Genomic DNA, 18,535 nt, shown 5'->3' on the forward strand with positions numbered 1-18,535 from the left:
TGAGTGGCACAGTGGACACAGTGGACACAGTACACTGTAACAAAACATCAACAAATACAGTGGTCAAAAATCGGCATTCGTTCAAAGTCAACTTTAAGTTGCTTTACCCAGGCTGTATCACAACCTGCCGTGATTGGGAGTCCCATAGGGCGGCGCACAATTGGCCCAGTGTCGTCTGGGTTTGGCTGGTGTAGGCCGTCATTGTAAATAAGAATTAGTTCTTAACTGACTTGCCTATTTAAATAAAATATTAAATAAAAAATAAATATATACAATTACTCTACCGAGCGAAGGCAGACGCCAGCGAACAGATTCAGCACCATGGCCAGTTCCTCTTCTCGCGCCTGCGCCTGTTCTAGAGCTCTGCTGACAGGAAGAGGCCATCGCTCGCGCTTTTCATTGAAGGGGCTGCTTTCACTCATAGGCGCCCCCCCCCCCCCCRCCTCCTCGCACATCCGCTGCTTTCACTCATAGGCGCCCCCCTCCCTCCTTCTCGCACATCCGCGTCTGTGGTGCAGGCGGAGATTGATGTGCTGTGTCTGTGCGCGTGCAGCATCTCAGCTCTCTCTCCATGCATAAGTTGTATTTTCTGGCATCCTTCAGAAAAGGCTCAACAGATTCAGTTTTCTTTCGATTCGAGGATTATATTCAATTCTTAAGCAGATACAGGTTTACATTCAGTTTAGGTTACAATCCGAATTCTTATCAAATTCACAAATTTTGAGAATAGGAGTTCTGCGAGGCTACATCCTCTGTAAGGCAGCAAAATGTTGGATCCGTCATCCAGCGAGGAGGAATCGGATGGTGGGATGGTGGAGGAGGAACACCATCACAAGGAGGCATCGGCACCCCAGAGCGGAGCCCGCATATCTCCAAGCCGGACCAGCGAGAGCTCCGGCGGGCTTGCGCCCAGCAGCAGCCGCAGTAGCGCTCGCCCGACCAGCCCGAGCCCGTCAGCTGCCAGCGAGCAGGAGAAGGTGGAGGAGGCGAATTTGCAGAAGGAAGAAGAGGAGCGCAAAAAGAAGTTGCAACTATATGTATTTGTGATGCGGTGCATTGCATACCCTTTCAATGCAAAACAGCCCACTGATATGGCGAGACGACAACAGAAGGTAAGCCACCCACGGTGGAATGGACGTAAATCATCACGTGTAAACGAATAGCCTACTTTTCACATCAATGATTAGCTAGATGCTCTCTTACAGGACCTAAAAAAAGGCCGGATAAAGGCTACGTCAATAATAAGCCTATACTATCCCACAAACTCACACTAAATAGCCTACCATCATATCACAGCAATAGCTATACATAGCAAACACCGACCTTCTCCTTCATACACTGTTTACATGAATGTAGAATGTAGCTGAATTCAGCCATGCATAGGCTAATGACAGCTATGATGTGGGTTCGTATTGAACCATCATAGCACTGCAGAGCCATGCAGATGGCTGTTAGATAAAACATTCGTTTCTACATACACAGTCATCAACTGCAGGGCCTTGCACATCATCCAAACCATGCACCGTGTCATTTATACACTTCTATTGCGGAAGGGAATATTTTGAAAATAACCTAAATAAATAAGTGTCATTGCAGTTCTAGGCATCACCATAGCCATGTGAGTAGTTTTCATTCGAGGTCTTGAGCTGTGTGTGCTACTCCGGTTGTTGGATGAAAATGTAGCCTTTTTGCGCCATCACTTGCCCTGTTCATTCATTTTCCCAAGGTGACTTATAGTAGCCTAAGCCCTAAAGGTCCGGACAACATTGAAAACATTCGGAAGGCCTGCATATTTTCTGTTCAGCGGGGATAATACAGGCAGCCTATAGCATAGGGCTAATACATTTTTCTTCATAGAAATGTAATTATTTAATCCGTTTCTGTTAATATTTGATACGGTCACGTGTCCACAATACGTGACCTATCTACTGTTTAGTTAGGGCCATTTATGGTTTATTTCTTGCCGTTTGGTGAATACATTCAGCCTTAAATATATACCCCATATTTATTTAAAAAAATATATAAACTGTTCCTATCTAAAAGGGTTACTGTGAATTTGACAGTCGTTTACAGGCAGCTCGGTGGCAAGTAGAATTCGGTATTTCATATTACAGTACACCTAATATACTATATATACGGCAAGTAATGACACAGTACAATAATGTAAAATTGACTGCATTATACTGTAAAAAAATGTCAATGCTACTGTAATCGAAATGAATGAATGAATCATTGCATGATTGAATGAAATTCATTGAGGGGAGGGGTTTGTATTTCATCAGCATTTTACTGTAATTATAAGGTTGGCTGCTAGGTGAAATGGTACATATTACAGTATATTAATACACATTTATTATTTTATATCACTTAATAAAGGCTTCTAAACTGGAAGCAACTACTGGGCAAAACAGACCAAAAGGTTATGGCAAGAATGTTTAAGGCTTGCTGCATCTCCAATCGGTACCCTGTACAAGTTGATGAGGACACTATCAACACATGAGTTAAATTGGTACAGCATTCTTACTCATGGGTGCAACAAATATAGCCTCTCATAAGACGCACCTCAAAATATGTTAATGAGACAGAAACAGCAATACCATGCAACCACTAGTGGTCAAAGGTATTTTTTGTTGCATTTTATGGTGTGGAATTACAGTACCATTTGAAATGCAGCAATTATTTGCACCACCCACAACATTTTCCCACAATGCACCATAATTTATAGCATGCTGCTGTGAAACATTTCAGAGTATTTTACTGTTGATAATACCCCAAATTACTGTATAATTTATTGTTTTCTGTTACGGTGTAAGCTACTGTGTAGGCTAGATGTGGCAGATTTGTACCTGTATATTGTACCTGTGTCTGTCGGTGGACACTTATCAACGGTCATGGGATGCTGCCCAACCGACGCAACATGTCCACAAGAAAACAGGAAAAATATAGAATGGTTAACGGAATAACGGTTTCTTCAATATTACAGTGCATATTACAGCCACTCCTACGTTGTCTTGGTTGTGTGCTGAGAGTCATTGTCCTGTTGGAAGGTGAACCTTTGCACCAGTCTGAGATCCTGAGTGCTCTGGAGCAGGTTTTCATCAAGGCTCTCACTGTACTTTGCTCTGTTCATCTTTCCCTCAATCTTGACTAGTTTCCCATTCCCTGCCGCTGAAAAACATCCCCACAGCATGATTCTGCCACCACTATGATTCACCGTAGGGATGGTGCCAGGTTTCCTCCACACATGATGCTTGGCATTCAGGCCAAAAAGTTCAATATTGGTTTCATCAGACCAGAGAATCTTGTTTTTCATGGTCTGATAGTCATCTAGGTGCCCTTTGGCAAACTCCAAGTGTGCTGTCATGTGCTTTTTCTGAAGAGTGGCTTCCATTTGCCACTCTACCATAAAGGTCTGATTGGTGGAGTGATGCAGAGATGGTTGTCCTTTTGGGAAGGTTCTCCTATCTCCACAGAGGAACTCTGGAGCTCTGTCAGAGTGACCATCGGGTTCTTGGTCTAGGAAGAGTCTTGGTGGTTCCAAACTTTTTTCATTTAAGAATGATGGAAGCTACTGTGTTATTGGGGACCTTCAATGCTTCCCCAGATCTGTGTCTCGACAAAATCCTGTCTTGGAGCTCTACGGACAATTCCTTTGAGCTCATGGCTTGGTTTTTGCTCTGACATGCACTGTCAACTGTGGGACCTTATATAGACAGGTGTGTGCCTTTCCAAATCATGTCCAATCAATTGAATGTACCACAGGTGGACTCCAATCAAGTTGTAGAAACATCTCAAGGATGATCAATGGAAACATGATGCACATGAGCTCAGTTTTGAGTCTCACAGCAAAGGGTCTGAATACTTATTTAAATAAGGTATTTCTGTTTTTAATGTTTTATAAATCTGCAAACATTTCTAAAAATCTGTTTTCACTTTGTCATTATGGGCTATTGTGTGTAGATTGATGAGGATACTTAAAAATATATATATATTTTAGAATAAGGCTGTAACATAACAAAATGTGGAAAAAGTCAAGTGGTCTGAATACTTTCTGAATGCACTGTACATCGCTACATGTAATAATTCCCATTGTAATTAAGATTTTGATGCATGTTGTGGATGAGTGGGTATCTATCAATGGTTCCTATGATCAAAAGCAAAAGTATTGACCCATGGTGATTAGCTAAAATCATATCAGTTTTCATAATGGCGTCCTTTTGTAAGCACTAACGGAGGCTAACTCCACCATGGCTACTAGGCCAAAGCCAGTGGGGAATGTCATAGTTTTTTTGTAGGGTTTTTGGATAATCGTTGAAAATAAGGTTTGGGGTAATCACAGGTTTAGGAGATCTTAGGGTAACGTTGGGTAACTATCCCCCCGGGGTAACTGCAATGCAAGTCAACGGTACCTAAATGACGCTTTTCCAAATAATTCCCAAAATCCAAAATGTAATTAGTGCAACTAGCCTGTGGTATTATCATTATATTATCTTATTTCCTCTACCGACCTAGTGCACAAACCCACACCAATAGAACTCGCCAGCTTGTAGACCTGAAAAACAGAAATGAGTTAGCATTTTCTACCTCTGGTTCGTTAGCCATTCCGGTTTGGGAAATTAATGGGGAAAGAATGGGGTTTTGGGATATACGCCAAAAAATAAGGCCTGAGGTTAATACAGGCTTAGGATATCTTTTACGTTTTTTTCCTATGAGATAATATCAGTCAGTTAACATCACCTTTATGAATTATGAGGCCTTTATATGCTTTATGTACTTGTTTTGATTACATAAATGCTTCAAAATATTCACCAAAAGTGAGGTTAGCTGATTAAGATTATCTCACGGAACGTATAGGGTAACTTGGGGTAACCAGCACCCCCTAAGAACAATGTCCAATTGCTAACACAAAAAAAACTCGTTTGGTAAAAATGTGGTATATAGATGATGGTCATGCTTAGAGAAAAAACTACAATTCAGGCTGTAACACACCAAAATGTGGAATAAGTCAAGGGGTATTAATCATTTCTGAAGACACTGTAGTTCTATGTTTCTTATTTTACCTCAATGTTGCAACAACCCCTCTCTATACCATTGGTGTAATATTGAATTTTCTCCTGTCTTACACTCATTTCACTAGCCTATATTCATCATTTTCCAAAAAAGAATATCTACATACTGTACTTCCTGTCATGTCAGAGACATTGCACCACAAGAGGAAAATGTCAATGTTGTTCAGGTCTCATAAATATCTGTCTGTTCTTCAATGAGGCACAGCACACATTCACAATGAGGCACAGCACACATTCACAATGAGGCACAGCACACATTCAGGCTACGTCCCAAATGGCACCCTATTCCGTACGCCACTACTTTTGACCAGAGCCCTATGGGGCCTGGTGACAAGTAGTGCACTATAAAGGGAATAGGATACCATTTGGGACGAAGCCTCAGTTCATTCCTGTTCACTCAATGCCAGACAAAAGCTTCATATCTGTGATGACTCATGGGAGTAAGTCAGCACTGCATTGTACGCAATGATGGGATAAAGTGCATTTAGCATATTTACATATTATTATCTCCTATTAGAGGAGGCTGGTGAGCAGGTTGACGTTTATTGGGATGATTCTTGTCCTGGAGGCAGAGCAGAGCAATTTCCACTAGATGGGCCAGCTGCAAAGTCAAAATTGGCAGTATACAGTATTGTAAAAATTCATGAAAACAAAAATGAGCTTCTTGGTCTTAATTTAATGTTAGCGTTATAGGCAGATTGTTAGCAGTGTGGTTAAGGTTAGGGTTAAGGTTAGGGTTAGGTTTAAAATCTGATTTTATGAATTTGTGGCTGTGACAGCTAGTGACTACCCTTCAGAGCTGCTCCCAGTACATGAGTCAACCCACTAAATGCCAACCTGTGCCTGGTGAGGGGTGGACGGCTCATAATAATTGCCGGAATGGAGTCAATGGAATGGAATCACGTCAAACACATGGAAATGTGCTTGCTGTGTTTGATATAATTCCACCAATTCCAATCCATTACTATGAGCCCGTCCCCCAATTCAAAGAGCCACCAGCCACCACTGTCTTCTATCCCCATCCCTACTACCAACAGTGGTGTATATGAATGTATAAACTGTATCTATAGGTATGTCAATCCTACTGAATGTATGCATAGACTAAATGGAAGCTACAACAGTGCCTATGGAGTGTATTATACATAGATTGAATGGAAGCCACATACAGTTATCTGGTGTCCTTTACTAGAGATGCTGCCTTTGATAATGGAATGCAAGCAATTCTGAGGCCTGTTGACATGACTAGTTTCCAGCTCAATAGCATACTGTACATTCCCTGTATGCACGAAATGCATGCAGTTGTATATTTTCTAGGGGGTCATGAACTGTATAGACAAGCAGGGCTTGACTTGGACTGAAATAGGGGCTGGTACTCATTTTAGGTTCCAATACTGTTTACATTTAGGTGCAGGAGCTTCACAATACTTGTTTTCTTATATTCTATAAGAGGAAAAGGAGCTCAAGCAGTAGAACATTTGAGGTACCGGTACTCAGCTCCGGTGAGCTCCTGCCAAAGTCGAGAACTGTAAACAACCATGTCTCTATGATGATATAGAGTTACCAAATCCACTGGACACTGAGCAGAGGGGTTTAGATTGAAATACAGGTTGAAGTCAGATATTACCGTAAGTCATTAATGTAAGTCTCAACTTCTAGATAGGGAACTGATAAGCCAGACAGACACATTTACCAGCCATTACCATATTGCCTACCTACTCTTTGAGCCCCACAGGGGAACCACACAGTGGAACCATGGCTGCATTACACCGTACTCCCTATATAGTCCACTACTTTTGACCAGAGCCCTATGGACCCTAGTGCACTATATAGGGAATATACTTCCATTTGGGACACAGGCTCTGACTCAGTCTACTCAGCACCATGAGTCATAAATGTCACTACCAACTGAGACCATTAGGTAAAAGATGAAATCATTGCTCTGAACTTCTCTGATCTATTCTTGTGACTGAGTTTGGCGTCAGACTTAATAAAATATAGTATTTTCTATGGCTCCAGATTGAAACCTCACTGAAAGCTCACTGATATAAAGGAATTTGAGACAAGAAATACAGTATATGAGTATTTGTGATTTTCTGCAACATGCATTTCTGTAGTAGTAAAGGAGTAATTCTCCAGTACCCCTTGTTTCATATATTTCCTTTTAAAGAAGGAAAAACATTGATCACTGAACAAAGACATATAAAGCCATAATGTTAATTTTTAAAATTGTTATTGCATTCATAATTGTAGTCGTTATCGATTTACACAGGATTATTTCCACAAAAAAAAAAACTGTTGTGTTGTCATTACCCTTTCTCATGAATCCAGACTTACATTTATAATTGTCGTTACATATAATTTCCCTTTGGAAGCCCATTGATAATGAAACCAATGGCTCACCACTTTTCATATTTGCCCGATGGTGGATACATACAAAAATAATATACAGCCTATGGCTATTTCCTATAGTTCCACATTAGTCACAGGAGTAGGATGAAAGCATTTGGGTAATGAAAGGACTTGAAAGTCCCCCTATGTAGCTGCCTGGCGGACGAGAGGAGCAGCTAGGCTGCAGCATCATAATCCGTTATTAGGACTTGTGGCTGGCACAATAACAGAACTGTTCACTGGGGCTATCAGTGTGAAAGAGGCCTGGTTACAGACAGACAGACAGAGGAGGCAGCAAAGGCAGATGCAAATGAGCCGAGCAGTGACCCTGTGAAAGACACAACATAATGGGGCAATTACTGACTGTCGTTTCCTTTTGAGGCCCGTGAAAAATAATTTATTCAGTCTGAAAGCTCTTATTCTCTCTCAGCTAAAGGGAAAGGTGGCATACTGTAAACAGTGCTGCTTTGCTGTCAATGGGTGTTTTGTTAAAAACCAAACATGTTTGAGTCAGTGTGTATGCATATACATATAGTATAGACGTATGTACATTATTCATACGTTACATTATTTCAATGCAGACGTGGGTAGTAACACGCTACAAGTAACACTTTACATGTACTCAAGTCATTGTTTTTTAGTAACTAGTCATTTTCTCGGAACTCTGTCGGCTGTACTTGTACAGAAGTAGAAGTAGGGGAAAACAATTATATATATATATATATATATATATATATATATATATATATATATATATATATATATATATATATATACACAGTACCAGTCAAAAGTTTGGACACACCGACTCATTTCAGAGTTTTTCTTTATTTTTACTATTTTCTATATTGTAGAATAATAGTGAAGGCATTAAAACTATGAAATAACACATATGGAATCATTTAGTAACCAAAAAAGTGTTAAACAAATCAAAATATAATTTATATTGAGATTCTTCAAAGTAGCCACGATTAGCCTTGATGACAGCTTTGCACACTCTTGTCATTCTTTCAAACAGCTTCATGAGGTAGTCACCTGGAATGCATTTCAATTAACAGGTGTGCCTTGTTAATGTTTTTTAGCCAATCAGTTGTGTTGTGACAATGTAGGGTTGGTATACAGAAGTTAGCCCTATTTGGTAAAAGACCAAGTCCATATTATGGCAAAACAGCTCAAATAATTGTTATTTTATTTATTTTAGTATGTGTAGAGGGGAGGGGGGTGCAATGTTCAGTGCAGGGTCCCTCCCTTCATCCATCCATCTGAGAAACACCAAATTCCCTCTAGTTGAGACTTTACTCAAACCTCCATCAACCCATCTGCTTATGAGTCGCTGACTCTCCACAATAGACTGTCATGAGATGAGCTAACCCACTAATTCCTGGGTCCAGTGCCCCACCGCTGCTCCTCTGCTACTCCTCTGCTGCCTGGGAACGGGGAACAACAGCAGGGGAGCTATGCAGCGCAAGCCTGATGATTTCATTGTGAACCAGATTGGGATGCAAATCAGTGGCGCATTGAGAGATTGATTAAATTAGCATTCTTGGAATATAGTAAAGCCTCTATTCAATTTGCTCCTCCGATCCTCCGCATGCCGATTGGTCCTCACGGGTCTTTTAATGATGCTGGTGAAGATGAAGATGTGCCAAAATTGCTTTTTCTGGAAATAGTATGGAAATTAGCATGGCTAGTGTTTGTGTGTGTTCTCTTTTGACCTTTTGACCTATTGTGGGACAGAATGTGCATGTCTATATATACAACAGGGTCCAAAATTATTGACATCCTTGATAAAGATGAGCAAACATTACTGTATAAAATGAATAATTCAAATACTGAGCTACGTGTAACTGCCAAAATAAAGGAAACACCAACATAACGTGTCTTAATAGGGCGTTGGGCCACCATGAGCCAGAACAGCTTCAATGCACCTTGGCATTGATTCTACAAGTGTCTGGAACTCTATTGGAGAGATGAGACACCATTCTTCCATTGAAAATTTCCATAATTTGGTGTTTTGTTGATGGTGGTGGAGAACGCTGTCTCAGGCACTGCTCCAGAATCTCTCATAAGTGTTCAATTGGGTTGAGATCTGGTGACTAAGATGGCAATAGGCATATGGTTTACAAAAACCTGGTTGCCTCTGCTAGGAGGCTGACACTTGGCCGCAAATGGATCTTCCAGCTAGACAATAACCACAAGCACACATCCAAATCCACAAAGAAATGACTAATTGGCCACAAAATCCCCCAAAATTCAATGGCCATCTCAGTCTTCGGACTTGAAACCCATTGAAAACCTGTGGTTTCAATTGAAGAGGGCAGTCCATAAGCGCAGATAAAGGACATCAAGGATCTGGAGAGATTCTGTATGGATGAATGGTCTAAGATCCCTCCCATTGTGTTCTTCAATATCATAAAACATTTAGTTAAATATTGTTAAATAAAATCTCTTTCTTTGAGGAATTGTGTTGGTATAAAATAATACAATCTCCCCCCCAAAAAAATGTGCATAAGATAAAGCTCAGTATTTGAATAATGTATTAATGTAGCCTAGTAGGTCAGAGCGTTGGGCCAGTAACCGGAAGGTTGCTAGATCGAATCCCTGAGCTGACAAGGTAAAAATCTGTTGTTCTGCCCCTGAACAAGGCAGTTAACCCACTGTTCCTAGGCCGTCAGTGTAAATAAGAATTTGTTCATAATTGACTTGCCTAGTTAAATAAAAATAAAAATGTTGCTCATCTTTATCAAGGGTGTCAAGAATTTCGGACCCCACTGTATGTCTATGTGAGTGTTTGTCAAAGTGTTTGAAGTGAAGATGAGATGGAGAGAAGCTGAATAAAGACTGCTCTCTAATTCTCATTACTAACACTACCAGTGACGTGGTGCATGATATCGGACACAGATCAAGAGGGCTACAAAGATCATATGGATTGACGGAAAAAGTGAGCGTAATGGTCAGACTCTGTTCAATGGAATGAGGGCCGGCTGCCGTTTGGTCGGACAGAGACGGAAGAGAGGCCACTAATTGGCAAGAAATCTGAAAGAACGAGAAGGGAAAGAGATGTAGCGAAGTAACTGTTTCAAGTGGGTCAAAACAGTGTAGGGAATAGGGTGCCATTTGGGACAGTGAGTGTTCAGTGAGGAAGGGACTCTGATGAAAGGTTAGGATTTGGAGCATTAATGCTGTATTAATATAACAAGTTAAGTGAAGTGGATCAGCCCAGCTCATTAGCCACATGAAAGCCAGGGTCAGATCTGGGCGATATCTACAGGTAGGGATAATGAAGGGAATAGATGGCGGTAGGTAGAGCAGTATGGTTTTAAATAGCCATGCAGGGCTGCATTTTATTCCAATAACATGTTCCCTCTCTCCATCTCCCCTCATTCACTCCCATAATGTGAGCTTGTACACTGTCCCTCATGGATTTAAAGTCATTTCCACTTATTCGTAAATGTAAATATTGAATATTTTTTTCACTTATGTTTTAACTTGTTTGTTTTACTGCTTATTTAATATCCATATATTTCAGTGTATATGACTGACATGTGGATACTATTAAACTGGGACTTGTTAGAGGAATATGGTGGAAAAGCTCTCCAACCATCCTTGCACCAATGTAATGCTTTTAAATGCATGAGGGTGAGTGAATGAGTGCACACTTCTGGAGAAAGGTAGATAATCAGAACACAGCCAGTGTCTGGAACAGTATAAGCCTCCACCTAAAGATGAATCTGTTACTAGTGCTGAGCGATTAGTGTTTTTTTTTTTTAATAATCAAAGTTTTCCATTTTGGTTTCGATCATGTTTTAAAACATTCATAAATGCATTATGAAATAATGACATTAAAAGGATTTTAGAGCCTCCCTCAGCCACCACCTGCCTTTTCCCTGATGCTGACAGTGGGTTGAATGTTTCAACAACACAGAATAAAGCAATTAATAAGAGCCCCATGATGGTAGAGAATGACTAATACTGTGTATCACTTATTAACCATCATGTATTAACATTACTTTACTGTAATAGAAAATTTCACTTGTGTATATTACTTCACTTTTATTTGATGACTTTATTCTTTTTTAGTCATTACCTAATCTTCTCAGGCAGTAGCAGCCAGCCAGACAACCATTTAATGAAGGGCTATTCAACCGGGGCTCCGTGGCCCCCTAGGAGGCCATGAAGTTACTGCATATATATATATATATATACTGAACAAAAATATAAATAAAACAATTTCTAAAATTGTACTGAGCTAGTCAATTGAAATAAATAAATTAGGCCCAAATCTATGGATTTCAGATGACTGGGACATTCAGGGATTTGTTCCAAAGCCACTCCTGTGTTGTCTTGGGTGTATGCTTAGGGTTGTTGTCCTGTTGGAAGGTGAACCTTTGCCCCAGTCTGTGGTCCTGAGTGCTCTGGAGCAGGTTTTCATCAAGGATCTCTCTGTACTCCTCTCATCTTTGCCTCGATTATGACTAGTCTCCAAGTCCCTGCCGCTGAAAAACATCCCTACAGCATAATGCGGCCACCACCATGCTTAACCGTAGGGATGGTGCCAGGTTTCCTCCAGACGTGACGCTTGGCATTCAGGCCAAATAGTTCAATCTTGGTTTCATCAGACCAGAGAATCTTGTTTCTCATGGTCTGTCTTTAGGTGCCTTTTGGTAAACTCCAAGCGGGCTGTCATGTGCCTTTTCCTGAGGAGTGGCTTCCGTCTGGCCACTCTACCATAAAGGCCTGATTGGTGGAGTGCTACAGAGATGGTTGTCCTTCTGGAAGGTTCTCCCATCTCCACAGAGGAACTCTAGAGCTCTGTCAGAATGACCATCGGGTTCTTGGTCAACTCCCTGACCAAGGCCCTTCTCCCCCGATTGCTCATTTTAGCCGGGCGGCCAGCTCTAGGAAGAGTCTTGGTGGTTCCAAACTTCTTCCATTTAAGAATGATGGAGGCCACTGTGTTCTTAGGGGCCTTCAATAATGCAGAAATGTTTTGGTATCCTTCCCCAGATCTGTGCCTCAACCCAATCCTGCCTCGGAGCTCTACGGAAAATGCCTTTGGTCTCATGGCTTGGTTTTTTGTCTCTGACATGCACTGTCAACTGTGGGACCTTATATAGGCAGGTGTGTGCCTTTCCAAATCATGTCCAATCAATTGACTTTACCGCAGGTGGATTCCAATCAAGTAGTAGAAACATCTCTAGGATGATCAATGAAAACAGGACGCACCTAAGCTCAATTCCGAGTCTCATAGCAAAGGGTGTGAATACTTATGTAAATGAGGTATCTCTTTTTTATATTTTATACATTTGCCCAAAAAATTGAAAAAACTGTTTTCCCTTTGTCATTATGGGGTATTGCTGACGATTTTTTTAAATTATTTAATACATTTTTGAAATTGGCTGTAAAGTAACAAAATGTGAAAAAATGGAAGGGGTCTGAATACTTTCTGAAGGCACTGTATATAACATCCCTGGCATGCAGGATGAATTGAATAATAAGGGATAATCATTCCATGATTAGCAAACATATGAGCATGTCTATGTTTAGCCATGTTAAACCATGTTTTGACAGCTATCTAGCTGAAAACAAAAACAGGCAATGTGAAAAGACAAGAGCTAATGTACAGGAAGGGTAATGTTTTGAAAGATGAAGATATTGACACAGAAAGTGTGAGTGTGTATGTTTAAAATTTTGGTTGTAGAGTGGTGTGTGTGTGTTGTGTGTGTGTGTGTGTGTGTGTGTGTGTGTGTGTGTGTGTGTGTGTGTGTGTGTGTGTGTGTGTGTGTGTGTGTGTGTGTGTGTCTATGTTTATATTAGCAGTGACGTGCCCCGATTCCCCTGCTCCTGCTGCTCTGAGCTGTTTAGGCCGAAGTCAGGCAGGCATTATTCAAGGTGTACACTACTGTAACTCATTAATTACTAGTAAACCTATGTTCACTTTATGTGGCCCCAGGGAGCCCATTAAAGCCTGTACAGTACTTCGTCCTTCTCCCTAACGGACAGCTCAATTAGTACTGAGATTAATGTGATCCACCCACGCCTACGGTTTGTGTTCACCCCTAGAATAGAGGCCTTAGACAGTGGCTCTAGAGTGGCTCTGGAAAGCACATATAAAACACAACACAAGACCTCTTACAGATGTAGGATTATATTCTGAACACCCTGTTGCAGGAGAACTCTCCTCCAATGCAGGACATTTAAAACATGTTGTGTATCTGAGGTTTAATAAGGCGTCTGAAGTTTGTAATTTCCACCTAGAAATTTCTGACTTGATTTTCTCTTATGAAAAAATGCATCAACTACTATAAAAATATCCATTAATTATAATCCACATAACAATCACATTTCCTGCAGGATTATTTTCCGGCTGTAGCAAACTGGCTCAAATTAAAATCCGACATCTGTAGGCTGTCCTGTTGGAGAATATAGCTATGCTTTTACTGAGCTAGTGTGACAGACTCATGCCCTCCACAAAACTGTTTTAGTCCACTAAGCTAAAGCTTAGGCTGTGGTTTTAGTGAGCTAGGAGAGCCATTAAATGATAGCGGTTGATTTGAAGTCCCAATTGGAGTGTCCTCCCATGCATGGCTTGACAGATACAGTATCTCCAGTGCCATTCATCTGCTTGTTATTTTCTGAGACGAGGTCTAAGGCTCACTGGAGCAATGATGAAACTAGGAGAGGAGAAATGGATTAAAGGAGAAAAGAGGGATGAGAAAAAAAGAGATGAGAAGAGAAACGGATTGAAGTAGGAGAGGGATGAGACATAGAGTGGTAAGACAGAGAACAGAATCAGAGGAGTGATAGTGAATGGTCTTGTCCCAGTGGAGAGACAGAGGGACAGGGGCATGAGCTCATGAGCTATAGCTGGATCATTAACATCCTCAGCTGGACCCACCTACCGCTAGATCACATCCACTCCTCTCTTTCCCTCCTTCCTCTCCATCCTTCACTTCGAGCACACATACACTCTCGCCCCTCTTCCCCATCTCCCCTCCTCCCCTCCTCCCCTTCTACGACACGTACACTCCTGCCCTTCCCCTCACCTTCTCCCATTCTCAACAACAACACCAGTGTAGAGCAGCAGCCAAGGCCCTCCGGGGGCTGTGTGTGTGTGTTGTGTGTGAACGTGTGTGCGCGCATGCATGCGTGTGAGTGAGGTACAGGACCGGTCACTCCCTCAACACCCTCAAATATTCCCCCCTCCGCTTTCTTCCCTCATCCACAACCTGTTTTAAACAGAGCCTTTTCCCTGTTCACTCACTCAGGAAAGAGGAGGCCGCCTCCTCAAGGTCTCCTGCTTCGATCGCTGTCCTGATATCTGTGGCACCTACTGCAGAAGACGCCTCGTTAATTTTGCTGTGTATCTGTGGCGGGTTTAGCTTCTCTCTGTCCTCTGTTAACGTTCACTCAAACCCTGTAATATTTATCTTATTTGTATAGCTGATCCAAGCAGGTGCATATTACAGCGTGTCTTTGTTCTTAGCCTTTCCAGTGGAAACTTGATCTGCCTCCCGTTGTTGAGGACACATGCCGGCCTGCGTTTCGCTCAAACCTCGTTTGATATCAAACAGGACCCATAGTTCTACATCAAAATGGATTCATATTGGAGGCAGATGATACGCCCACCCACACACACACGCTCACACACAGCGAGAGAAAGACAGCGAGAGGGAGATGGAGACAAAGAAAAAAGAAACAGAGATATAGAGAGAGAGGGCGGCCCTGGGATCTGTTTCTTAAATCCTTGAGTCACAGTCAGGCGTAGTCAGGAATGTGCACAATCAGAAGAGTGAGTTTGTGCCAAACATGCTCATGCACAGTCAGCTCCAGCTAGCTCAATGCTCTGTAGCTACGGTACGGCAGCAGCATGCCAATTTTAATCACTTTACATCAGCCCCCTACTTCTCCCTGCTTCTCCCCGAGCCTCACATATCATCCGCCCTGATGCCGCCCTCTTCCCATTCACTCTCTGAAGATCCAACTAACATGGCATGTTGCAACTAAAATCCATGACATGCAACTAGGTTAGAGCCAATATGGATGTTGTTTAGTTTACAATATCTTCTGTATCTATTCTGATGAATCTGTGAACAAGCACAGTGGTCAGAGAGAGAGAGAGAGAGAGAGAGAGAGAGAGAGAGAGAGAGAGAGAGAGAGAGAGAGAGAGAGAGAGAGAGAGAGAGAGCAGAGGAGGAGATGAGAGAAGGAGGGAGAGGGAAAGAGAGAAGAGAGAGAGAGAGAGAGGGGAGAGAGAGAGAGAGAGAGGAGAGAGAGAGGAGAGAGAGAGCGAGAGGAGAGAGAGAAGAGAGAGAGGAAGAGCGAGAGAGAGAGAGAAAGAAGAGAGAGAAGAGAGAGAGAGGAGAAGAGAGAGAGAGAGAGAGAGAGAGAGGAGAGGAGAGAGAGAGAGAGGAGAGGAGACGAGAGAAAGAGAGAGAGAAGGAGAGCAGAAGCGAGAGAGAGGAGAGAGAGAGAGAGAGAAGACCAGCTGAATGCGCAGACAGCTTTGTGGGCGCTCTGAGCTGTGAATCTGGGCTGAGTAATGGGAACGGAGGGAGGGGAGGATAGAAGAGGGAGGAAAGGAGAGGGGAGGGGAGAGCTGTACGTGGTGCTTTTCTACATGGAGCAGTCTTAGAGAGCCTCACAGCTCACGAGATCCTGATATGGGCCAGACGGAGCGATATGGTTGTGTTGTGGGCCGGAGCCTGGGGAATAAGTTGTGGGCCGAAGTCTGCCTTGGGGATAGGTTATAGGTTGTGAAAGGTGCAGTATGCCCATTTCCCTCATGTGTTGTGTTGTTTGTTGAGCCTGTATCAGACACAGACACAGAGGGCGCTGCCAGTACCTGACTCAGACAAGGACTGGATCCGTGTGTGTGCATGCTTGTGAGTTTGTGTGTGTGCCAGTGTTAATTGTGGCAGATATTTTATATTTATATTTAGTCTTAGTTTTAGTCTTTAAAAAAGTTTCTTAGTCGCATTTTAGTCATTTTATCCTTCGTTAGTTTTAGCTATTATTAGTCTACTAAAACTGAACAATTTTAGTCTAGTTTTAGTCACAGTCATTTTAATCACATATAGTCAGTGCTTTTTTCCCTACTAATTTTTCCCTCTAACTTCCATCATGTGCATATTCAGATAATTTTGTCCAACTAGGCCTACCATCCCTTGTATACATTACCTTAGCTGGCAACATTCCTATTGTGGCAGGTTGTAACCAATGCCAGCCATAATTATACATTACCATACCCCTGCCTTGTCTACAATGATTTACAAAAGAATCTGAGCCCTAAACCAACAAGGCAGTTTTAAGAAAATATAGTTAATAAATATTTACTAAATAAGATAGAGAAATGCTAACAAAATGCAAATAGTCCAGGTGGCCATTTGATTAATTGTTCAGCAGTCTTATGGCTTGAGGGTAGAAGCTGTTAACGAGCCTTTTGGACCTAGACTTGCCGCTCCAGTATAAACTTGCCTTGCCGTAGTAGAGAGAATAGTCTATGACTTGGTTGACTGGAGTCTTTGACAATTTTTTGGGCCTTCCTCTGACACCACCTAGTATATAGGTCCTGGATGGCAGGAAGCTTGGCCCCAGTGATGTACTGGGCCGTGCGCACTATCCTCTATAGTGCCTTACGGTCAGATGCCGAGCAGTTGCCATACCAGGTGGTGATACAACCGGTCAGGATGCTTTCGATGGTGCAGCTGTAGAACTTTTTGAGTATCTGGGGACCCATGACAAATCTTTTCAGTCTCCTGAGGGGGAAAAGGTGTTGTCGTGCCCTCTTCACAACTGTCTTGGTGTGTTTGGACCATGATATTTTGTTGGTGATGTGGACACCAAGGAACTTGAAACTCTCGACCCACTCCACTACAGCCCCGTCTATGTGAATGGGGGTGTTTGGCCCGCCTTTTCCTGTAATCCACGATCAGCTCCTTTGTCTTGCTTACGTTGAGGGAGAGGTTGTTGTCTTGGCATCACACTGCCAGGTCTATGATCTCCTCCCTATATGCTTTCTCATCATTGTTGGTGATCAGGCCTACCACTGTTGTGTCATCAGCAAATGTAATGTTGGTGTTGGAGTCATGCTTGGTCACGCAGTCATGGGTGAACAGGGAGTACAGGAGGGGACTTTGCACGCACCCCTGAGGGGCCCCCGTGAGAGGATCAGCGTGGCAGATGTTTAGTTCCAGAGGGAGGTGTTTAGTTCCAGGGTCCTTAGCTTAGTGATGAGCTTTGTGGGAACTATGGTGCTGAACGCTGAGCTGTAGTCAATGAACAGCATTCTCACATAAGTGTTCCTTTTGTCCAGCTGGGAAAGGGCAGTGTGGAGTGTGATTGAGATTGCGTCATCTGTGGATCTGTTGGGGCCGTATGGGAATTGGAGTGGGTCTACGGTTTCCGGGATGATGGTGTTGATGTGAGCCATGACCAGCCTTTCAAAGCACTTCATGGCTACCGATGTGAGTGATACGGGTCGGTAGTCATTTAGGCAGGTTACCTTCACTTTCTTGGGCACAGGGACTATGGTGGTCTGTTTGAAACATGTAGGTATTTTTCATCATTAGTTTTTACAATTTGACCAGAGCAAAAATGGTCTACAGATGTAGGATCTTAATTTGATCACTCTTTTGTTGCTTAGAATGCAAAGGTGTAGTTTATCCAAGATTTAAAAAGACTTCTAAAGTTTGCAATTACCACTTTAAAATGTCAAACTTGATTTGCCCTAACAAAAAATGTATCAACACCTACAAAAAATGGCCATTAATTATAAACCACATAATCATTCACATTTCCTTTTGCTGCAGGATAATTTCTCTGCTGTAGCAAACTGGCTCAAATTAAGATCCTACGTCTGTATATGAAAGCAAAGATTAACAAAGACATTATTGTATCTAATTGAAGTAAGTTACAGGTAAAGTCCTGGCACATCAGTTCAAAAGAGAGACGAGTGATTGAAATGGCCTCCCAGGAGCTCTGTGGGAGAGCCGGCTGAGCTCAAGCCGCCCACGCAACAGAAATATGTTATCGGCCAATGAGAGGATTGCATTAAATATTCTGCATGCAAGGCATGC

The 18,535-nt window shown here is 42.2% G+C and overlaps 1 protein-coding gene across 9 annotated transcripts in view; it reads left to right on the forward strand.

Moving 5' to 3' along the window:
• The first annotated feature begins 667 nt into the window (after positions 1-667).
• The window catches only part of LOC111963768 (calcium-dependent secretion activator 1), a 143,225-nt gene continuing 125,357 nt past the window's right edge, over positions 668-18,535 (forward strand). For all 9 annotated transcript variants that reach the window (XM_070443512.1, XM_070443510.1, XM_070443487.1 and 6 more), the window contains exon 1: positions 668-1,112. In XM_070443512.1, coding sequence (XP_070299613.1) covers positions 768-1,112 — 345 coding nt within the window. In that variant the 5' untranslated portion in view covers positions 668-767. The remainder of the gene's footprint in view (positions 1,113-18,535) is intronic.

Source organism: Salvelinus sp. IW2-2015, linkage group LG1 (genome assembly GCF_002910315.2).
Source record: "Salvelinus sp. IW2-2015 linkage group LG1, ASM291031v2, whole genome shotgun sequence".
Classification (NCBI taxonomy): Eukaryota; Metazoa; Chordata; class Actinopteri; order Salmoniformes; family Salmonidae; genus Salvelinus; species Salvelinus sp. IW2-2015.